General features: G+C 51.4%; 1 protein-coding gene and 1 long non-coding RNA gene across 2 annotated transcripts in view; one reads left to right on the top strand and one right to left on the bottom strand.

Annotated features, from left to right (window-relative positions):
- LOC130544357 (cAMP-dependent protein kinase catalytic subunit PRKX) overlaps positions 1–14,302 on the bottom strand; it is an 82,783-nt gene extending 68,481 nt beyond the window's left edge. The window contains exon 1 of the mRNA XM_057315724.1: positions 13,920–14,302. Coding sequence (XP_057171707.1) covers positions 13,920–14,094 — 175 coding nt within the window. The 5' untranslated portion in view covers positions 14,095–14,302. The remainder of the gene's footprint in view (positions 1–13,919) is intronic.
- A 1,362-nt stretch (positions 14,303–15,664) lies between these two features.
- Positions 15,665–23,206, top strand: LOC130544356 (uncharacterized). The gene is made up of 4 exons (XR_008960581.1): positions 15,665–16,280; positions 19,957–20,085; positions 20,191–20,368; positions 23,019–23,206. It is a non-coding gene; the product is annotated as an uncharacterized LOC130544356 (long non-coding RNA).
- Positions 23,207–24,170: the final 964 nt, after the last annotated feature.

The following is a 24,170-nucleotide window of genomic DNA, read 5'->3' as shown; positions in this document are numbered from 1 at the left end:
TAGACTGCACTCAATCCACACTGCACTGTCACTCAACTTTTCCTTTTTTATTTTTTTTAAGATCTTATTTATTTGAGAGAGAGAGAGAGAGCACAAGCAGGGAGAGCGACAGAGAGGAACACGCATGCTCCCTACCGAGCAAGGAGCCCAATGTGAGACCCTGGGATCATGACCTGAGCCAAAGGCAGACGCAGCACCATCTGAGCCACCCAGGCGTCACTCAACTTTTCCTTCTGAAGGAAGACAAGCCCTCGGAACTCAGAGCAGCCGTACTGAAATGCAGCGCATTCACCGGACACGCTTCTAGAGCAGGTCGCTGCTGACTTGTGTTCTTCACACTCAGGTTTGTGGCTTGTTCAGAGAGGAAGAGGCAGTCAAGGGTGTTGGTGACTTGGAGGAGGGGAGCCTGAGCTGCACCAGTACCAGCTGGGACAGAGAGACAGAAACCGGTGAGGAAGCCACGTACAAGAATCCACAGGCCCCAAGCATACGACAAACTCGAGGCTGAACTCCCAACTCCTTTGGGCTGCCCCGAAGGCGGCTGGAACACAGAAGGGATGGATGGTGATTTCTCAGCTATTTCTCAGAGTTTCAATGTCCTTTCTTTCACGGCTCCCCCACCCTACACTCAGAATGGTGCTCACAACAAGACAGTTGAAGAAAGAAGAGTGAACAACACGAAAGAGCTACAGAGAGAATAACATAAACCCAAGTACGAGAACACACATAACACTTAGAGCAATCCAGAAGGCTGAAAAAGCAAGAAAAAACTACAGAAGGAAAAGTCAGGGAAAGAAAGACCAGACCAGCAAGCAGAAGAATGACCGAAAATGAAAGTAGAAATCAGTGAAATGAAGAACAGGAAATCGACAGAGGAGAAAGAAAGAAAAAAAAACAATCAAAGAAAGACGACTCTGGTTCTTTGGACAGATCAATACAAGTGAGATTCCAAAATTTGTCATCAGAATAAAATACTGAACTATTTAAGGATCGAGCAAAGAAAAGCTTTCCTAAGTCAAATCACCTGACAACTAGACCCGACTATCTGGGGAACAGGGAGTCATTACTGATTTATTTTTCTACATCGACTACTTTTTTCTTAAGGAGGAATGATAAGGGAGTCCAGTGCCTGCGAAGAGGACATCCTAGGCAGTCTGTCTTCTTCATGCCCTTCCTGGATTTTCCGAGCTCTGCAGAATGATTTCCTCCTCTGCAGTTGTCCCCAGACATTCAGCTGGCTCAGTATCCTCTTGGGGGACTGCCCAGTGACGCGCCGCCAACGTGAGCACGTACGGCCACACGCATGCACGCTCGGGCACACACCCAGCCCCGCTTCTGGCTGCCCTCCCCACTCAGATCCCAGGGGCCCCAAGCGTGACAAAGGCCTTCTTTTTCTCCAGAGCCCCGGCGCTTGGCCAGCCACACCCAGCCCCACATCTGCACAGCCCTTTGTTCTGTGGAGTGGCTCCCAAGATAATGATCCAGCAGCATGAAATCATCCACCAAATTAATTGTCAACCACTTGAAAAGAGCTCTCTGGAGGTTGCCCGGCGAACCTCCTTGATGGGCTGCTTCATCACAACTATTTGCAAACCAACCACCTCAAGACAAGGACCCAAATGCCTGGGCAGGACACCTGTTCAAGACCACGGTGACACCGGGTGTGACTGCCTGGTGGGACCTTGTGCATTTTAGCAGGGAGTCTGTGGGGCAGCCTCTATCTTCTGTTACCTGCCGGAAAAAGCAGTATGGATTTCCAAGTGGAGAAGGGGGTAACCAAGGTCAGCACAGAAGACATTGTGTCCAAGGTGGATGTCTCTCTCAAACACGGAAATGCCCAGTTAGGTAGGGTCCCAGACGCCCAGGATCTAGCCTTGGCAGGCTGCCTGCACCGAGCGGGATGGGAAGGCACAAACAGGTGCTGGAGGGGGCCACTGGACACCTGAGCTGAGCTAAGGGGCCAGAAGGATCGTCCACAAGTGTCCTACACGAAACTCCTACACCAGGACACAGGATGCTCAGGGCCGTGCCCAGCCTCCCACCCTGAAGAATCTCCACTTGGCCTCCTTGGAGTGTACGGGGAGGAAGAACCAGCTGTGCCACAGGAGGAAGGAATCTCCCCCCTGGAACGAGCACTCCCTTCCACCCTCAATACAGGGGGCTCCACTGGGGTGAGCCTTGCAAACTCAGGATGCTTCAATGGAGAAGTCGCTGGACAACTTCAAATGCATCAGTGGCGATGTGTCTGTCACGTTTTGTCCGATTCAGATGTACTCCAAATGCCAACTGGACTCCCACCTAAGTGCCCTGATGGTAAAGCCAAAGTGTACCATCCAGTCCACCCCGCCCAGCGTACAATCGGAAATCCCTCCCCGTGAGAAGCAAGGGAGAACGCTCCCGGAATTAGCTGCCTAGAAGCTTTCATAGTATTGGCTTTATTATCCTTGCACGAGCTCACTTGGAAAAAAGAGCCTGCCAAGCTTACAAAAGAAAAAACGTGCATGTGTTATTGAATTAATCAGCAAGGTCAAGATTCCCTGCAAACAATCACGTGTCTGTGTTCCTTATCTGGCTCCTCCAGGTGGACACAAGCCCTGCTTCTGGGATGCCATGTGGCCACCTGGACAGAGCTCCCAGTACCTGGTCCAGAGCCACCCGTCCGACCGTGCATTTGGGGCTGGACTCAAGCTTCCAGAAGGTAAGGCTGTCATTCCAGCTTTGAGCCATCCCACGTCCGGGGCTCCCTGTAACATGAGAACTGGTTCTGCACGCCCCGCGCAGAGGATGAGTCCCAGAGGGAGGGCAATGAGTCCTCGTACAGGGTTCCAGCCAGGTAGAGGAGGGCACAGATGTGAGCTGGGCAGTTAACTCGATGAATCCCTTGTCTTCCCCCCTCTTTGTCTCTGTCTCTCTCTCTCTCTCTCTCTCACACACACACACACACACACACACACACACACTTACAGCCACGTGCATAGCAAATCAGAGCTAGCATCTCTCCTCCTAATGGAAGAGCTTTTTATTGTTAATGTGGTTTGTCCGCAGATGGAAGTCAGTGCAGCTGGACAAGGGCACAGCGGGGCTGGAGTGCAGCCACCTACCCCACCCCACTTTCTTAACCCCACTCTCAGAAGCCACTTCTAAGGCAAGGCAAGCACAGCACATGACAGGAAGCGGGTGGCGTGCACAGAATAATGCCTTTTTCCCAAAAGACGTTGACATCCTAATCCCCAGATCCCGTGAATACGTTGAAGGGAGAACTGAGTTTCCAGGTGCTACTTACAGATGCTAAGTACTTGACTTGAAACAGGGAAATGATCCTTGGTCATGTGGGTGAGTCCTTACAAGGACGAGAGAGGGAGGGGAGGAAGAACCGGAGACAGAGACATGGCAGCATGAGATGGACCTGACCCAACTGTGCTGTCCTAGAGGACGGATGAAGGCATCGTAAGCCAAAGAAGGCAGACGGCCATCTAGAAGCTGTAAGAAGCAGGGAGCCTCTGGAAGGGAACGCAGCCCCGCTGACCCTTGATACTGACCCACTAACACTCACCTTCAGACTCCTACCTTGCAGAGCCGTGGGATTGAAAAAATGTGTGTTGTTTTAAGCCACTAGGCGTAGGATCATTCATCAGAGCCGCCGTAGGACAGTAATGTGGGGACAAAGTCCACAGAGGGAGCAGAGCAGTAGAGCAAGTGAAGATAACCTTGCAGTGGGCTGCCTCTGCGACCCTGCCTTGAGCCCCAACTCCCTAACCCTGGGGCTAGCACAAGGTGTCCTGTGCAGGGGTGGGGTGGGGCGAAGGCTCTCAGCAGCCTCAAGACAAACATAGCCAGAAAGGCTCCAGGTGTTCCGAACGGAATTAGCTCCAAATCCAGGCAAATACCACCACCATCCATCCCTGAAGTGATGGACCTCCACTATGCTTGGGAATGGATGGTCGCCATGATGATGGTGGTGATGATGGTGGTGATGACGACGATGATGGCGACGACGGCTTTGGTGAGGTGTGCTTACTGCCTGGCTGATGCCCAGAGGACAGGAGACACAGGTGCTCAAGGCTGAAGCTCCGCACTCATCCTCAAAGGACGGAGAAAAACACAACACGCACCTGCCAAGGTATGTGGAGAAGCACATCCTAGCAAAGGACCATTCAGGGTCGGAGCCCTTCACGGATGCCTCCTCAAGGACTGTGCGGGGAAAATGGCGGGATGGAGAGCCAGGTGCACATGCACCCTGAAACTATGCCCCATTTAGTGACCACAGAGATGGGAGCAAGAGTGGCCAAGAGGCAGGGTTTCTGTCCCAATCACTCAACCCAGGAACCTGAGCACCAACCCTATACACTACGTTGGTTCTTCAATGCTCGGAACCCTGTTCCTGAGCAGTGACGGGGGACCAGCCTCCAATAGGAGAAGAATAAGAAAGGCGGGTCATGAAACAGGGATGAGGTAATGGGTCAGAAAAAGGCTTAGAGGACACTAGACTCTCGGGGGGTCACTTCTAATGGGTGTGGGGTTTCAGTGTGGGGAAACGCTAAAGTGTTGGAAGTGAGGGTCGCAAAACAGTGTGAATTACTTAATGTCACTGAGGTGCACACTTCAGACTGGTTAGAATGATGAATTTTATGTGATATCACTACCATAAAAAAAATTCTTAAAAAAAAAATAAACAGATTTAGAAAGACCCAGCGTGGTCACCCAAGGTGACTTCCTAAGACATGGAGAGACCCGGTTGCATACACCCGGTCACACAGACATCACAGCAGATGGGATGCAGGGTCGCCCTTCTCGGTGGAGCGTGAAGGAGATCCGCGCAGTGCCCCGGGAAAGCCACTGGAACATGTGGCATCTGGGAACCAGGAGCTGCACACAGCATCCCCGGGAACGAGCAACACCTCTCATTCACAGGGGCTCTCCCTTTTCCAGGAAGAAAGAATGCCCACGGCCCAGGCAGAGGTCTGGGAAAGGTGCTACTGCAATGACCAAAGAACGAGTAGAGTTGAGGGGTTGTGGTGGGCACTACTTAAGTCCTGACACCTTTATGTGACAGTTACCAATGACCAGAGAGAAGGAAAGGGCAGTGGGCGGGTGGTGATGCATGACAGGACGGCAGGGAGAGGTGCTGCCAGGACGAGCAGAGAGCTGATCTTTACACTATCACCATAGTCTTCTGTCCTTTGCCACAAAAGGATCCTGCTTTCAGCCCTCCGAGCGGATGAGCCAAATCCACCCGGGGTGACGCTTCAATACTGCATTATGGGAGCTCCAAAGGGATGGAGGTATCATCTGATGCATTAGAAGTTTCACAGGTGTCATGGGCTGAATTGTGTCCCTCCCCCACAGAAAATTTACGTTTACATCCCCATCTCCAGGACCTCAGAACGCGGCGATCTTTGGATGGGGTCTTGAAAGTGACTAAGGTAAAATGAGGTCACTGAGGTGTGTGGCCTGATCCCACAGGGCTGGTGTCCTCCTAAGAAGAGAAGATTACGACACAGACACGCACAGAGGGAAGACCATGTAAGGGCACAGGGAGAAGACGGAGTCTACACACCGAGCAGAGAGGCCTCAGGAGGAACCAGCCTTGGCCACGCCTGGATCTTGGACTTCCAGCCTCCACGAGTGGGAGAGAATAAATGTCTATTGTTGAAGCCGCCCCATCTCTGGCACTTTGTTTCTTTAAAGCAAACTCACAGAACAGGATAAACAAAATGTCGTCTTATCCATTCCATGAAATATTAGTCATAAGAAAGAATGAACTACTGACACATACTAGACACACAGATGAAACTCAAAATCAGGCTAAGTGAAAGAAACCAGTTAAAAAAGGTTCTACACCGTATGATTCCATTCTTATGAAACGTCCAGAATATGCAAATATACACAGACAGAAAGTAGATTGGTGGGAGTCAAGGGCAAGGGGAACAGGGAGTGACTGCTTGATGGGTACGGGGTGTTCCTTGGGGACTGATGGAAAGAAGGGATGCTTACACACCGTGGATGTGCTAAATGCCCCTGCATTGTTCACTATAAAACAATTCTGTTATGTGAACTTCAAAGAAAAAGTTTTACGGGTGGCAGAAATGATGATGGTAGAAATCACGCTGACGATGGGAAAAAAGTGGTAGGATGTGGGCGTGTTGAAGGGAAGGTGGTGAGGAAGGTGGTGGTGGTGGTGAGGACAACGATGATGGGGTTGGGGATGATGGTGATGGTGGTCATGACGGCCATGACGGCCATGATGATGATGGTGGTGTTGGTGAGAAAGATGGTAGAAACGATAGGATGTGGGTGGGTGCTGAACGGAAGGTGGTGATGAAGGTGGTGGTGGTGGTGATGACGATGATGATGGGGTTGGGGATGATGGTGATGGTGGTCATGATGGCCATGACGGCCATGATGATGATGGTGGTGTTGGTGAGAGAGATGGTAGAAACGATAGGATGTGGGTGGGTGCTGAAAGGAAGGTGGTGATGAAGGTGGTGATGATGACGGGTTGGCGATGATGATGGTGGTGGTGATGATAGTGATGGTTAAGATGATCAATATGGTGGAAAAGGTAGAATGTGGGCAGGTGCGAGGGAGAGGCACTGATAAAGGTGATGGTGATGATGTGGGGATCTTCTCTCCCAAACACTGCTCCATCCAAAACCCTTCTTCCGTTGCCTGATGGCAGTGCAAGTTTTCTAATTATTCAACCCAAACACCTGGGAGTTACCCACGACTGTTCTCTAAGTCACTGTTACACACTGAATGTCTGTGTCCGTTCCCCTCCCGACATAAAAATTCATGCCTTGAAGGCCTAAATCCCAGCGTGACTGTATCTGGAGATGAACTTCTAAGGAAGTAATAAAGGTGAAATGAGGTCATCAGAGTGGGGCCGTCATCCTACAGACCACTTGTAAGAAGAGACGCCACAGAACATACCCTCTCTCCGCCCCCACCCTTTCTCCTTGCACAGACATTCAGGGAAGCCCAAGCAAAGACACACACATGATAGGCCCCACACAGAAGCTCTGCGTCGTCCCCTCTGTGCTTGCTCAGTCCCACACCAGCCACAGTGACCTTCTGAGAGCTTCCAGAACATGCCCGGTGGGCTCTGAGGTGGGGCCAGCCACCTGTGTTCGGACAAGCCCTCCAGGGAATTCTGCTGAAGCTCAAGGCTGAGAACCAGCCACTGTGCTCACTGTCTTCCTAGGGTGTCCCCATGGCTAGCCCCCTCCTCATCTTCTGGGACTTGACCAAACCTCTCCTTCTGGGAAAGGCAGACCCCATAACCTCCATAACCTCCCGCACATGTCAGCATGCCCCTACCCCTCCTCGGCACGCAGGTGCTCCAACCCGCATGGCGCTGCTCTGTTCTTCCCCCACTTCTGACAGCCTTGAACCAACCACCAAATGCACGTGTCACACCCAGTACCCACTATCCACCTCTCTCGGCGTAACGTAAACTCCAGATGCAGGGACCCCTGTGTTGAGTTGTCTATTACCTCCCACAGCCAGAGAGCAGGGAGTTCAGGGGCAGCTCCACCGATATCCACCACAAACAGGGACAACTACCGTCCTGAGAGGCCGGGGCCCAGGGATTTCCCACCATCGGGGACTTTCAGGCTTTCCGGGAAGGTCCCTGCCCAACGCAGACACGCCAACCACCCATGTATGAGTGAACACGTGAACAGACGATGGCAGTTGCCCTCTGTGGCACACACGCCATGCCGAACACCACGGTACAACCCATCAGCTCCGCAGTGAGGCGCTGCGACGTCATCGTGAGCCACGTGTTCCTGGGGGATGGGACGATGAAGGGATGACGCCTGCTCGGAGACACACAGCTAGCAAACAGCCCTGCAGATGTCTCTGCCCCCACTCTGTTTCGTTTCAGGGGAAGAGGCACGAGCGCCGTGGGAGAGGAGGACGGCACAGGGCAGGGGACTGCCGAGCTGCCGACAGCTGGCGGACTGTGCAGAGAAGGGGGGCAGAAAACCCCCAATGCAGCAGCCGACTCCCCTCGTGGACATCCTTGTGAGATCAAGGGAGATGACAGTCCTCTGCCTGGTACCCTGTCTACGATCACGACAAAGCCCACCTCGATTACCCAGTACTCTGCTCCCCTTCCCAACAAGAACAGCATATACAGAGTTCAAAGAAAAAAAGGAAAACATGAGTCTCCAAAGGGTGGTGAAGGTCATGACGTTGTGGTCATTTGAAAAAACCTTGGGGGAAACACAGAGAGCCCCACGGTGTCACTCCCAGAGACTGAAAGTGGTTTTCAGAGAAATCGTACCACGTTCATCTCTCAGAAAGAACACTGTGGTCAGAAGCCTCATCACTGGTGATCCCAAGGCGGCCACGCTGCTGGCACCCAGCCAGGACACGTCCATGTCATGTGTTGCCCGGTTCTCCCAGGTACAAAGGTGGCCTCCCGGGTTGTCCCCGGCTGAGGAGGAACTCACCCAGGAAGCAGATCTGAGACCGCCATCACAGTGCCGTGTCCCCACCCATGTGGGTGACGCAAGCAGGGACAAGGAGGGTTGTCCCAGACAGACACGGGGAGTGAGGTGAGGTGTCCTCCCCTGGGGGTTCTAGGACAAGACGAGGGAAGTCTGCTGCTGGGGCAGCCAGCACCCTGTACCCCAAAGGAGGAGTTCAGGAGAGGGAAGTCAGGACAACACACAACGAGGAGTAAAACCGAGTATTATGGACGGAATGTGTTTGTCGTCCCCCCCCCCCATTTCATACGATGAAGCACTAATTCCCAATAAAATAGTATTTACATATTCAAGTGGGTCTTTGGGATGTGATTAAGATTAGGTGAAGTCATGAGAATGGGGTCCCTTATGATGAACTTAGTTCCCTTATAACAGACACCAGGACGCTTGCTTCTCCTGTCTCCCTTCCCACCGTAGCAGCACACAGCCAGGTGGTGGCCATCTACAAGCCAGGGAGGGCGCTCACCAGAACCCATCCATGCTCTGGCATCCTGACCTCAGACTTCTGGCCTCTAGAGCTGTGAAAAATAAAGCCGTGTCGTTTAAAAGCCACCTGGTTCATGGTATTTTGTTACAGCAACCTAAGGTGGAAACGGATTCAAGATGGCGCCCCTTGGTCTGGCCATGCGGGAAAGCCTGGCTTTGCAAAAGGGGGGGGGGACAAGAGGAAGTAGACACCGTGTGCAGGCTTCAGCTGGCTGCTCTCTGGGGGGAAGGGGGTGGTTGCAAGGGAGCAGAACTAGAGGTAGAATTAGAACAAGTTCCTGGCGGTGTTCCACCCAGCTCTGGGGATGGCCCTCCTCAAACAGTGAGTTACGGATGCCCTGTCTTCTGAAATGAACACATCGCTCTCCTGTGTTAACCACACCCACGTGCTATCTCTAGGATCAGGCCACCCGTGGAAAGCATCGTACAACTTGTAGCTGGATGTCGGGCACCTCCACGGGTTTGGGGAAACCAATTCATGGAGCTAAGGCACCATGGTCTAAAGCAGCCTACAAGTCAGCTCTGCAATCCCGTGGCAGGTGTATTCGTTTTCTCATTAGGTGTCCTAGGGCAGCCACCACGTAGTGGCTTAAAACAATAGGAATTCATGCCCTCCCAGTTCTAGAGACCAGGACTCTGAGATCCACATGGGGCAGGACCACTGAGATCCAGGTGGGGCAGGGCTTTCAACCCCTCCTGAGGCTCCAGGGGAGGGTCCTAACTGCCTCTTGCAGCTTCTGGGGCTCCAGGCGTCCCTGGGCTGGTGAGCTGGTGACCGCGTCCCTTCCATCTCTGCCTCTGTCCTCACGTGGCTTCTCCTCTGTGTCTGTATGTCTCCTCCTCTGTCTCTTACAAGGACACATGCCATTGGATTTAAGGCTATCCTAGTACAATGAACTTCATCTCAATACTTAATTACATCTGCAAAGAGCCTATTTCTAAATAAGGTTCCATTTGCAGTTCTGAGAGGGAGGACATGAATTTGGGGTGGGGGACTCTACTCACCCCAGGACAGCAAAGGCTGTGTGCATGTGTTTGCTCATCTCTCCCACTGTCCATTTTTTATTCCTGGTTTGTCCTCATCTGGTCTTTTCCATCCCCTATTTCCTTTCCACGGGTGCTTTTTCTCTGCCCTCTTGAGGGGGGAAAATCTGGGCTCTGCATCTTCCCATTGGACCCTCGCCCCCTTCGAGATGGCAAGGGAAAAAGAAAAAGCATTCGTGGAAGGAAGCACACAGAATCGGTAAGTCCATGGAGACAGAGTGCAGAGTCCCGATCAGTGGGGGCTGGGGGAAGGGGTTGAGGACTGACAGCTCACGGGGATGGGGTCTCCTCTGGGGAGGTAAGAAGAATGTTTCGGAAGTGGATGGAGGTGCTGGTCGCGCCAACTTTTTCAATGTACGAAACACGGCTGGACGGCTTGCTGAAAAATGGTTCGTTTTTTTTGTTACGGGAACTTGATCTCAATTTTAAAAAAATGAAGGGGAACAAGGTGTAGGACTTCGGTCCCTGGCCATACTCTTTTTCTAATAGGTCATCCGATTTTTGAAGTTCCCGGAAGGCGGTCAGATGGAAAGTGTGGGTCACGTGCATTCACAAGTTACCGGCGACACGCCCGTGAAGGATGGACGGGATCAAACGGTGATCTCGATTTTCTGCGTATTGTTAAGCAAGAACCACTTCCTCATAATGGCTTATGTCAACACCGCCCATAGGACGGACCGCTTGTCTAGGAGCACGGCAACACCACACTGCTTGCAACTCCACTCCTCGTGGAGCTGTGCCGGTGTGATGTTTGGGGGTTTGGTAAGAGCCCAGGTTAGAGGGGGCGAAACCAGGGCCAATTTGGGGGCAACTGCCCGTGCAGGAGACACTCCCGCCACTATCAGGAAACCGATTCGGAGAACTTTACAAACCGTCTGTAATTAAGATATTCGTGAAGGCAGGTCTCCTCAGGATTAAGGAACTACAACTTGCCCAATGCATTACGTGCCATCGGAAATAACAGGTGTGAAGTGGGAGCCTCGAGTCTGTGCTGAGGGAATGAGTTCTGTCCTCAATTTGGGGGTGTTGGCTGAAAAACGGCACAAGATAAAAAGGCACAGCCCGGCAGCCACACACACCCTCAAAGCACAGCCTGCAAACACCAAGGAGCACGGGACATGGTCTGTGGCCTCCCAGCACGACTGTACCGACACGGACATCCTGGCTGGGCTTGCTTGCACTCCTTTCCTGCTCTGAGTCCGTGTTTCTCTAGCTAGGAAATCGTAGTTGAGCCCAGACACGCCCCAACGTCGCTCCCCTGCTCTGCAACGCCATCACCAGATTTGGCAGTAACGCAAGCTGAGATTTCTTCCTAACTGTCCGGATTTCTGGGCAATCGGATCCTCTGGAGCGCTAACACACGCCCTGTGTCCAACTTGCCTCCTCCTTCTACCTCCAGGGGCTGCCCCGGGGACTCGGCCGTCCCTTTGCAGCAGGGTCTTGAGCTGAAAGTACCTCCCGGACCGACAGACGGGCTGTCTAAGAGCCACTCTGGGCGTGCCTAAATCAGGGAGAAGCACAGGTGTGCTCACCTGCCGTGTCCTGAATACCCACATCCCCACAAACCGTGTGTGTGCGATTCTGACTCGGCATTTCTGCCCCCTCGGGAGCCTCCCCTGCGTGCCCAGCTCACAGGCAGACGTGCAGAATGAACACCATGAGGGACACAGCAAGCCCCCCCCCCACATGGATGAAATGCAAGTTAGAATTGCACACAGTCAAGGGCAGAGCCCAGCGGCACCCTTCCACCCTGACTCCTTCTGGATACAAAGTCCCAAGGCGCAGGGAGGGTGCTGCTAAGTAAAAGCAAAGAGAGGTTTGGGGTGTTTGCGTGCTGTGGGTCTGCTCTGGGTGTGGGTCAAGGAGAGCCGCACTGCTCAACTGGGAACGTGCATACAGACGCCCCTGGACCACGCGGGACCCCTGGGTGCCTGGCTGGCACGGGAGACAGCGAGGAGGCCAGCCTGTAACTGCACGGGCAGAGCTCAGACTGAGCCCTCTCGGGAACCCACTGCACCTTACAAACCGTCCTCCGGCTGGTGGACACTGTGGCTCAGACACATGACTGGGACGGCTGGGGAACACTGAGGATTCCTTAACGCTGAGTCTCTGTCTCTTGCATACACACCTGGGTCTGTCCCCGGTCTGGCGCTCCCTTCACACCCTGGGGGCCCACAGGAAGTTATCCTTGGAGAACAAGCATCCTCTTCATCAAGAGGCAAAGACCAGTGGAAGAAGTCACCCTCCCCTGCACACCCCTCTCAGTCCCCAGAGGAGGAGACATTCTATTTTTAAGGACAAGATGACGGGCTGGCCACCCCGTGCCCACTTGGCAGTGCCCACAGGACCCCACGTGACTGCAGGCACAACAATAGGTCACGGGGACGGCCCACCAGCCCGCCCACACCCTGCTGGCCACCAGCCCCGGCACCTTTGACAACAGACCCATGTGTGTGCCCAAAAGACAATTGGTGGTTCTGTGTGCCAAGACACGGCGGGTCCTTCACCAACTTTCCATTGTTCACTTGTATTTCCACCTACTCCTGGTGTCACCCCACGGGTTGGGTTTCTGCCCCACCGTGCAACCCTGCAAAGCACAGCCTGCCTTTCAATCAGCCCCAGCGTCCCGGGGCAGGGGGGCGGGGGGGGGGCAGGGGAGGGAAGGAGAGAGGGACACAGAGACCGACGGAACGGAGATGAGGAGGTTAACAGGGACAGAGAGGAAGCCTTCCCTCCTTCCCAAATCAGGTTTCCTGCAGACCCCTCCCTCCCGCCGCGCAGGGAGACCGGGCACGGAAAAGAGAAGTGTTCCTCTCTGCGGACGGTGGGTTACAACGCCAATGTGGCCGTGCCTGTCGGTCTGATTAAACCCTAGGGCATGACCTTGAGCCCCGGCTTCCTGATTCCCTGCCCAGCTTCCTCCTTTCCAGAAGAGGGGCAGGGGACCCAGGAAAACTCCCTGAACACCCCCAGCTCCCCCCTCCCCCCGTGACATGCAGCTTGTCTCCTTCCCCACTTATCTGACAAGCACCCCATCTCCTAAACCCCGTGAGCAACAAAGAGTCGCTAAAAAGCCACAGCGGGTCGTGCCCACAACTCGAACCCAGCGCCGACCTGGGGCGCGGATTTTCTAGCCCAGTCACGGCGGCCGCATAATATCCTAGAGACTTTCGCGATTCAGGGGCGCCAGGCGACCTGGAAACTACATGTCCAGGTGCCCAACTGCGACCACAATCAAAGGGGAGAGGACAAAAGGAAATCAGTGTGTGATCAAGAATGCCAACTTCCAGCGGCACGAGACGAAAAGCACGCGCGGTGTCGGGAAATGGGTAATCCATCTCTAACGCCGTCAGTCCCCCCCGCCACGCCCGCCCCCGTTACGCCCCAGGACACCTGTCCCCGCCAAGCCCCTGGTGAGGTCTAAAGTCTACGCGGGAGCATCCTGACGCTGGGCAGAGGGAGGCCGGCCAGGAAGACTTGCGCAGGTTCCTCTGGTCGCCGCCTCTGTCCCTCGGGGCCCCTGGCTGCGAGGGCGGGCGAGGCGCCCTATATGACGTGACCCCCAGGAAGTTTTGTGACGTCCAGTGGCACAGGCACCAGGGGGATTGGGGTAGGAGGAGGGGAGTTTTAAATCAGGAGACTCCTGGGGCACGGGACAGGGAGCCGGCAGTGGGGGAGGCTCGCGGGAGCTGGGGGTGGGGACACCTTCCAACTCTGGGAGCGCCCGAGGGTCCTGGGGCGCACCGCCAGCCGGCGCGGAGACCCTGAGCAGACGGGACCGGGCAGGACGGCTCAGGGAGGCGGCCGGGCGACGGCACACCGGCCCTTTGTCTGACGCCTGCGTCCCGGGCGGCGCCGAAAGACCCTGCGGGCCGGGTCCCCGCGCGCCCTACTCACCCACGGTGGCCAGCGTGTCGAAGTCCTGCAGGCGGTAGGCTGGAGGCTCCGGCGAGGGCGCCTCGGGGCTGGGGCAGAGCGCGGGCGCCCCGTCGGGGGTCTCCCCACAGCTCTCCCGAGGATCGGGGTCCGTCGCGGCCGCCTTGGCCGCCTTGGCCAGCCCGGGCGCCTCCATGGGGGCGCGCTCCAGTCCGGGGCGCCGGGCCGGGACGGGGAGCGCGGAGGTCCGGGCTTGCCGGGACGCAGCCTCGGAGGGCGGCGCGGCGGCGGCGGCATTAGCGGCGCCCACCCATGCGCGTCCCCCGCCTCCCGGTCCGCGGCCCGGCGCGACTGGCGGAGCGGCGGGGACAATGGCGGGGCGCGGGGCGGCGCTCACTGCAGCAGCAGCAGCAGCAGCTGGTGGGAGTAGCCGGCAGCCTCGGGGGGCGGGCCCGGGGGCCCGGGCGGCGGCGGGGGCGGGGGCGGCGGCGCGGCCGAGGCGGGGGGCGCGGCCCGGGCTGGCGGGGGCGAGGCGGGGTCCCGGCCGCGGGCGCCCGGCTCCCTGTTCATTCCTCGTGGCTCGCGTCCGCCGCCACCCGCGCCGCCGCTGCGTGCGCGCTAGTTGGGGGCCGGGCGGAAACGGCCTGGGCGGGGCCACGCGCTCTCCAGCCCGCCCAGGCGCCCGCCCGGGCTCGGCCCGCCGACGGGCGTGTCGCTGGGGCCCCCGCGCTCCGCCCCCGCCGCGCCCCAGTCCGGGATCCGAGAGGCCGGCGCGCGGGGGCGGGCGGCTTGGAGAAGGTGGCCGCGCCCCGTGCGCCGCCGGGGGCGCCCCGGGGGAGAGGTCCCCAGCCGAGCTCCCCGGGGGACGCGCGGGCCGGCCACCGCGCTCGCTGCGCCCCAGCCCGGAAGGGTGGGAGGCGGGGCGCGCTGGGGACAGGGAGGGCGTGGCTCCAACAAAAGTAAAGTTAAAAAATCAAACTGAACGGGAGCGAAAGGCGGGTGAGTCGCTCCGCGGGCTCTTCGGTGTCCGCGCGCCCCCGAGGACGGCTGCCGGGTTTAGCGAATAAAAACCTGGCCCGTGTCAGCTTCCTGGTTTCTCGGGGGGACCATGGTGATGCAAAACGCTAGCTGGGGGGGGGGGGGGCGGGCGCGCGAGTGCGCTGGACCCTCCCCCCGCACCCCTCGTTTCTGGGCACCTTCCTGCGAATCCATGAGTATTTCCAAAGAACCATTTTTTAAACACAAGGAGACACAGGTTTAAGAGAGAGGACGAGCACCCCCACCCCACCCCCCCAAAAAAAAAAAACAAAAACGCAGCACGTGCCCCTGGTTGGGTCACTGGTTTAAACCCAAGTCGCACAATTTGGAGAAGAAATGCAGGGCGCCCCAGATCCATTTGAATTTCAGATCCACGAGAGTCCCACCCCCCCCCCCCGCAGTGTATGTCCCAGGCCATATCTGGATATACTTAGACAATAAATGAGTAGCGCGTATCTGAAACTGGAATGTTCACTGGACGTCCTCTCTTTTATCTGGCCACCCTGTCCCCGGGCATCCGGTGAAATGCGGGCCGGGAAGGGGTGTTCCCAGATGAGGCCCCGCGAACCACACTTTGAGCTCCAAAGAGAGGACATACTGACTCCACCTGGTTTGAAGGCATCTCGGCCATTCCGCGCTTGGACGCGGTGGGGGGGTGTCCTGCCGCTCAGTCCTGGGGTCGGGGAGGGGGCGGTTTTTTACAGACACCAGGCCCTGTCTGCCTGGCTTGGCCAACTGGGAGGGGGCCACAGGAAATCAAAGCCTGGCTCTGGGTGTGGCTTTCTGGCCCCTGGCTGTCAGCTTTGGGCCAGCGTTCATCTGCACATTGTGGGTGGCATTTTCCCCGGGCATTAGGCCTGCTGTCTTTGCTTGTTGCCAAATCTTGAGCTGGAATGTAAAAAATGCGTGCCCGGAGCAGGCCGTGTGCACCGGGTTGGAACAAGGAGGCGCTCTGGCCACCAGGCCCTGCCGAGCGATGGGGGGCACCCTAGACGGTCCTCGGGGGCACGTCCCCGTCCCCCTTGCCACTGTGATGGTCCTAGGTGACTAAGGTTGGTGGTCAAGGCTGGGTCCATTAGGAGCATGCTTTTCCCTTCCAGTTGCACCCAGGCAGAAAAGGGTCACAGACAAACTTTGAGAATTAAACTCTGGGTTGCAGAGTGGATGTGACTCCTCCCTCTCCCATCGGTGAGCCTGACCACAGACCTACGTCTTCCTATAAATATCCTGGGCAGGTTTTGCAACACCTTGCTGTACAAGCCAGCTTTCATCTGGAAGGATTCATAAACATTCTTCAGAAACCACAGCCTATGACTCGAAAGGCAACACAGAACAAGAATCCTGGTAAGCAAGGCGTTATAGGGCTATGACCGCCTTTATCATCCTGCCGCATTCCCTTGTGGTGCAAGGGATGTACTGAGCTCAGGAATGCGGAAAGAAACAATCCTGCCTCCTCCCCGAGGGAGCAGAAGGTCAACACCCTCACCTGTGCAGGTGTTAATACAAGAGAAAAAAAGTAGTCAGTGACGGCGGTAGCAATATATATATGTATTGCTCATTTGGAACCCAAATGTATGTATTTGCATATATCATGTGTGTGTATATATTATATGTACAAATACATATATATTACATACAGATACATGCATATATACAAATATATATTATACATGCGAATATATATACACCTGTATGGGTATATATATATGTGTGTGTATATTGAGTGTGTAGACAGTCCTCTCTCTTAAAAATTAAAAAGTATACTGTCACCTTCACAGGGTTTACAATTCATACATATTATATATTATATACATTAAATCCTAATATATTCTAGAATATAGATCCTAATATATTTTATTCTGTATATTCTAAAGGACATGTTCACCTGCTTTCACAGACTTTACAACTTATATATACATAAATGATATATAGATTATATATTTATTCTAACAGTCTATGATATATTCTTATCGATTATATATTATATTCTAACGCCCTATGATACGTTATATTCTAACATTCTATGATGTAGTCTAATCTGTTTTCTTATAGATTTTAATATATTTTTATAAATTCTAATATGTGTTCTAAAAGGCATGTTTAGCTGCCTTCAGACTTCACAATTTATATACATAATATTAGACATCTATTCTGAGAGTCTATAATGTATATTCAAGTATATTTTATTATAAATTCTAACATATGTATATATATATTGTAAAAGACATGTTCAGGGCCGCCTGGGTGGCTCAGTTGATAAGTGTCTGCCTTTGGCTAAGCTCCTGATCCCGGGATCCTGGGATGGAGTCCCACATCAGGCTCCCTGCTCTGCGGGGTGCCTGCTTCTCCCTCTGCCTCTGCCCCTCCCCCTCCTTCTGCTCTCTCTCTGACAAAAAAAAATAAAATCTTTAAAACAAATAAATAATGAAAAAATAAAAAATATGTTCGGCTGCCTTTGCAGACATTACAACTTAAATATATAATATTAGACGTATATATTATATTCTAACATTCTGTAATGTATATGGTAATATATTTTATTGTAAATTCTAATATATATAGTCTAAAAGACACGTGCAGCGACTTTTACAGACATTACAATTTATATTTACACGCATATATTTATGTGTGAAAAAATATACATATTGTTTTAAATTTTATTCATTAGAGAGAGAGCACGAGCAAGGGGAGGGGCAGAGGGAGAGGGAGAAGCAGACTGTCCATGGAGCTAGGACCCCAACATGGGCCTCCATCCCAGGACCCCGGGATCATGACCTGACCCCGGGATCATGACCTGAGCCAAAGGCAGACACTTCACCAGTTGAGCCACCTGGGCGCCCCTATATATTTTGAGTTAAATATATCTGTGTGTATTGCACTCAGTGAAATAAACCCATACTTTGGAAATTTACATGGTGGGTTTCAGTACTTTGTTCCAAGAGGCCTTCCCAGGGCTTCTGGAAAGAGATCCTTCCAACAATTCAGCAATGCATTGACTCTGGACTCAGCCAGGGATGGAAGTTGGTTTTTTTTATCGCTGCATGCCTGAAGTTCTGTCCGCTTAGGATTTGGTCTTTGGAGGCAGGCAGAAAGTTCTGGTAGGTGTGCACTTACAGGATTAGGGTCTCAGACTTCCCTCATTAGATCTCCCCGTAATGCAGATAAAGCCCTCTACTGGTTGCCCCTTGTGTCGTAGGGATAGAGCAGGGGGGTTTTCCGTGGTCAGAGTGTTTGCTCCTTGTTTCCCAGACGCGCTGTGGCAAGGGCAGGCCCTGGGGCTTGTGTTTTCGTGGACGGCCGATGAACGTTTTCTTAGCAAGGAGTGATTCCAAAACAGAGTGGCACTCACAGTTCCCAGCTTCGCAGTCGTGTGGTTCTCATTTGTTCCTGGTCACCGGACGGCCCCGTGGTGGGTCTGTGTGCGTTTCATGGGTTAGGAATTCATGGTAACCTAGTTCGTGGGTTACGTTCTGGGACAATGCTGGGCGCTTGGGCCTCCACGCATGGAGCCAGGCCCACCGTGAGTCATCAGAGGTGATGACACTTATTTTATAATTATATGTGGTAGCCACAGGAATCCGAGCCTTCCTCTAGTGTGAGCCCTGGTGTCTCACCCCCATGCAAAACAGCCCGTGTGGGCTCGAGGTGCCATATTTCCATGCAAAGGGGACCTGCTTTCCAAACCCCTCCAACCTCACTTGTTTCAGACCTGCCCCAATCTCGCCCCTCCATAAAAAAGACTCCAAATAAAAAAGGGAAAAAATGCCTTGACCCAACACGTGTTCGAACCAGGTGAAGCTGACCTCGAAAAGCCCTGTCCGGTGATGCAAACAACGTCTTCACCATGGAGACACCACACGCAGTTTGCTGGGTGGGGACCTCATGAATTCCAAGAGGGCTGAGAGCAGTTAAGTCATCCCGGGGCAGAAACAGGAGTCCTCAAATAATTGCAGATTGAAGTAAGATCAATGAGTCATCAATCACCAAAGTCAAGCAAAACCCTGAGGCTCTCTGTCTGGCCAACTTAAAAGTTTGAAAATCTGAACACATCCCAAGGCAGACGGACGTGATTTTTCGTGCACGGAGCGCTGACTTCTAAAAGTAATAATGATAATGCCTCTAAACGTGCCTATTTCCTCGGAGGTTTTTCTTGAGCGATGTCAAAGAAAACCATATAGGTTTTGCATTGACGGGGGTATAGCATTGCCTGGGCCACACCAGCCTATAATTAGACTTTGCTGAGTTTACTCTGCACCCAAGATATGCATGAGAATTGTTGCTTCTCAGACGCTGGAGAGGTTTATGGGAAATGTATTGAATGCACACGGTTGCCTCCTGCTTTGCAAAATGCAAACACATCCCCTGACCTTATCACTGGGGTCAGAGGAGCTTTGCCACTCCTTTTGGCTCCTGGGTTAGTCTCGGAAGCTTTTAAGTAACTCAGGAGCCTGAAAAAGTAACAAGAGAAAAATGGTCTCCAATGGAGTTGTGCGTTTCTCCAGCCACGGTAAATGAGACGCTAGTATGAAGCGGTTCTGTGGGATTAAATGGTATTTAGATGCTCACTTGTCTGGTCTTTAAAAATGCCAGGAAGATACCACAAGAAAAGAAAGTAAATTCTGGAAATACAAGGAGTCAAGGGGAGATAAAATCAGAACAATACAACTCGAAGAAGATCCCTGGGGCCAGTTTTCCAAATCGCGGAAGGGGACGTCGTAAACTTGTCAGAAATAGAACGACAGGGGTAGATAGAGGAATAGTTTCGACTACCCAAAAATGTGAGAAAGCTATGGAAATATAAACAAAATTAAAATACGTTGATGGGAAGCGTGCGTGGTGGATAAAGCCAAACTGATATCTGGTCCAAGGGCATGAATGCACAATTAACACTCCTGCAAAAAAGGCATAGTGGGGGTCGTTCACACAGCGAGAAAACACGTGGCTAATAAGTAACAAAGAAATGTATCGAAGCACAAAAGTGGCCGCTGTTTTTTTGTGTTTTTTTTTTTTTTTAATCCAGCTAACGTTAGAAAGATGAGCTATTCCCACAAGGACAAGAGAATTCTTACACACTCCGAGTGGCCATGTCCGTGAGTGGAACACCCGACACTGTTAGAAGGGATCGTGCATTTCGGTCTCGTCATTTTACGTGCGTGAATTTATTTTTCAAAATTAAATGTGGGATTATATGGACAGCTTTCTGATCACCGTCAGCGATGGTTATGGGCTGAATCGTGTCCCCCCAAATTTGCAGGTGGAAGCCCTAAATCCCCACACATGAGGACACGGGGAGAACACGGGGTCGAGACGCCAAGGAGAGAGGCCTCAGGGGGAGCCAGCCTCGGCCCCGCCTGGATCTCAGACTCCAGCCTCGGCCCCGCCTGGATCTGATTCCCAGCCTCCGGGACGGTCAGAGAATAAATGCGTGTCAGGTCAGTACTGTTACAGTGACCCTAGGAAAGTAATACGCCCAATATTCAAGGCAGCTTATATGATCGAGAAAAACAGAGATACGTTCAACACCCCAGATAGAGGGCTGTGTCTGCTTTTATGTTGTTCTGTTCGTGTGCGGAAATCTTTATACTCCTCGTAAATAGTAAAAAAAGGGGGGGGCGTTATGATTACATTTTAAGTAATATAGGCAGTCATCCAAATGTTATGACACACTCCGATGTTCCTTGTCTAGCAAAATGACCTAAAAAAAAAGTAGGAAAATGTCAAAAAGGCTGTGTGTGGATTTTGAGAACCTTTGTAATTTTTTGTCAGTGTTTCACACATTTTTTTATAATGAGGAAGCTGACTTGGGAGCATGAGAAATGATTTCCTGGGAGATACAGATGGAGAGGTTTGGAAACTGGTTTTGGAGGTGTGACCGATTGGATTGAGAGAGTTCTGTAAGGTCTTGCTAGGACACCTGTGCATTTAATCTTCATTTCCAGGACGGAGGAAGGAGGACATCTCCCGGTCTTATCTTCGAACCGGATCATTTCAGTTAGTTATCAGTACTTATCCCGGCAGGACTCGGAAGGGGGAAGTTGAGGAGTCTCGAAGGACTCCAGGGAGGTGTGAGCAAAGACAAAGTCACACCCTGACCTTGCCGGGAAAAGCTTGGCGAGTAGGAGTCCTGAATGGGTCAGCATCAGCCCACGGAAACACAGGTCACAGCCTGACCCGGGGAGGTGAATGATTTGTACGGAAGAGCCAGTGTGAGAGCAGGGATTCCAAAATTCTGAGAATAGGAGACTTGTCATCACATGGGAACTTGGGTTTCCTGTGATAAAGCCCGGACTTTAAAAATAGTTTGGTATTGCGGCAGAAAAAATCTGGAGCCCGGAGGGCACCTGCCATTTGCATGTGGTGGAGAGAGCAGGGCTTACCCAGGAAATGTTATGCAAGCAGGTGGATGGTGATTTCAAGTTTCTAAAAAAGAGGATTGGGTCTGCGCTCCTTCGTGCCAAAATCAATTCTGTACGTGTCAAGATGAATGTTAAAAACAAAATCACGGACTACAAAATGACAATAGGGACTTTAAAAGGGTAATAATAAAAAACGTGCAATAATAACTGCATTTGTAAAATACATATATTTTAGGGGCACCTGAGTGGCTCCGTTGGTTAAGCGTCTGTCTTTGGCTCAGGTCATGATCCCAGGGTCGTGCGATCAGCGGGGAGACTGCTTCTCCTTCTCCCTCTCTCCCTTCCCCCTGCTTGTGCTCTCTCTCTGAAATAAATAAAATCCTTAAAACAATAAAAATAAAAAACAAAATATATATAATTTATAGTATACGTAATTTATAAAAAATATGCATCATTTGGGGACAGGGAGAGTTTTCTAAGAAACCATAAAGGAAAGGCATTTTGTGTTTGTATTGTCTAGGAAAAATATATACATACTTTTATATAGACGTGTGTATCTATATACAAAATATATATGTTACAATATAATATATATGGATACATAGTAGACGAATATATATGAACATATATACAAATATAAATCTAAGTGTATATAAACATATATACATATATATAACCCTAAATATGTATGAAGCCATGTGCATATTTATGTGTGTGTATGTATATATTTATGTGTGCGTTTATAATCATTTAAATCATGCATAATTTACAAGGACATAAGCTAATTTTAAAGGCAAATGTTAGCGTGCAAAATATCCATGTGGCCTTTGTGCCCTGGATCTTGATAGTCACGTAAAGGGCTGATGCTTTTATTTCTGCTACCCTGGGAGGACTGTCATTAGGGGCTTGAGTCTGTGCCCCCAGCTGGTCCTTGGGGTAGGACGATGGGGCTTCAGGGTCTGTGCCAACCCCCGAGAAAAGTTGCTCAGCCTCTCCCAGTGGAGGAAGGAGGTTTAGCTCATGTCCCTTCCTCCCACGTGACGGGAACCATACACAGCACCCTGTGTAGGTTGGTTTTCAGGACAGCGGGCCCTGAGGCACCCTACAAGTGAGAGGATCCGTGTGTGCAAACGTTATGGAAGATTATCAGGAAGTGAACATCGGGGGGTCGTCCCATGCACCTGCCCCCTCTGGGTGTGTTTGGGGAAATGTGCCCCGGGCGTGTGAAGGCGTTTGGGGAAGACGGCTCATTGCAGGAGAGTTTGCAAGAGCAAAGGCAGACCGAGATCCCCGTCTCCTGGGGCTCAGATCCCACTGGGGAGCAATGGACAGTGAGCATTCAGAGGCGGTGAGAGGATGCGATGAGGGGGCTGGAAACACAGAAACAGCAAACTGGGAGGGCTGGAGGGAGGGGCGCGTTGACAAGGCAGTAATTATATGTTTTCACTCTAACCCTATAATTACATGGGTATAAGTGTATGTTAATATTTTATACCATATCATATATACGTGCATACAGAGATGTACGATTATTTACCTATAGATATGGGCGTGTATGTGCGTACCTAGTAGGTCTTCCAGAGGGGGTGGGATTGGAGCAAAGACCTGAAGGAGGGACGGAGCCAGTGAGCACGTGTGTGGGGAAGGGACAGAGACAGCGTGGCCCAGCCACAGAGGGTATGGCCCTAGCAGCCCTTACGATGACTTTGCCTCTTCGTCCCGGTAGGGTCGCCAGACTGAGCAAATAAAAATGCAGAGTGAGGGGCGCCCGGCTGGCTCAGTCCGTGAAGCATGAGACTCCTGACCTCGGAGTGGTGAGTTCCAGCCCCACGTTGGGTGTAGAGATGACCGATGACTTAAAAATAAAATCTTAAAAACAAAAATGCGGGATGCCCAGTGAAATTTGAATTTCACATAAACAATGTGTGTGTGTATGTATAATATAATGTATAGTCAAGATGAATTTGAATTTCAGATAAACAATGTATATATAAATATATATAGGTAATATATATAATATACATATAGTATATATATACTTAATATGTACATATTAGCATAAAATATGCATATATATGTATATATATTAGCATATAATATGTCTCCATGTAATATTTGGGACATACTTAGGTTAAATGCCAAGATGAATTTGAATTTCAGATAAACAATGTATATATAAATATATATATGAGATATATAATACATGTATAATATATATAGATAATATATAATATACATAAAGTATATATATATACTTAATATGTATATATCAGTATAAAATATGAATCTATATATATATATTAGTATATAATATGTCCCCATGTAATAGTTGAGACATACTTAGGCTAAATGCCAAGATGAATTTGAATTTCAAATAAACAATACGTAATTGTTTTAGTATAAGTATGTCCCATTCTGTATTGGGGATGTACTTATGCTCAACACCCAGCTGAATTTCAATTTCAAATAAACAATGAATAATTCCTTTATTCTAAGTATGTCCCACTTGGGACATACTCAGACTAGGCTGCCAGTTGAATTTGAATTTGAGTGTATGGCCCTTGTAATCTTTGGGACGTAATTATACTAAATGTTGAGATGGATTTGAATTTCTGATAAACAACAAATCATTGTTTTATTGTAAGTATGGCCTGTGTAACATTTGGGATATACGTACACTAATCACCGAGTTGAACCTGAATTTCAGATAAATAATGAACCATTCTGTTATTGTAAGTATATCCCATGCACTATTTGGGTTGTACATCTATTAAGGGCACAGATGAATCTGAATTTCACATAAACCACAAATAGTTCCAATAGGATAAGTATGTCCCATGCAGCATTTGGGCGTCCTTACACTAAAAACATCATTCAC

This window comes from Ursus arctos, chromosome Y (assembly GCF_023065955.2).
Source record: "Ursus arctos isolate Adak ecotype North America chromosome Y, UrsArc2.0, whole genome shotgun sequence".
In the NCBI taxonomy this organism is placed as follows: Eukaryota; Metazoa; Chordata; class Mammalia; order Carnivora; family Ursidae; genus Ursus; species Ursus arctos.
The sequence above is the reverse complement of the archived record's forward strand: the minus strand, read 5'-3'. Positions and strand labels throughout refer to the sequence as shown.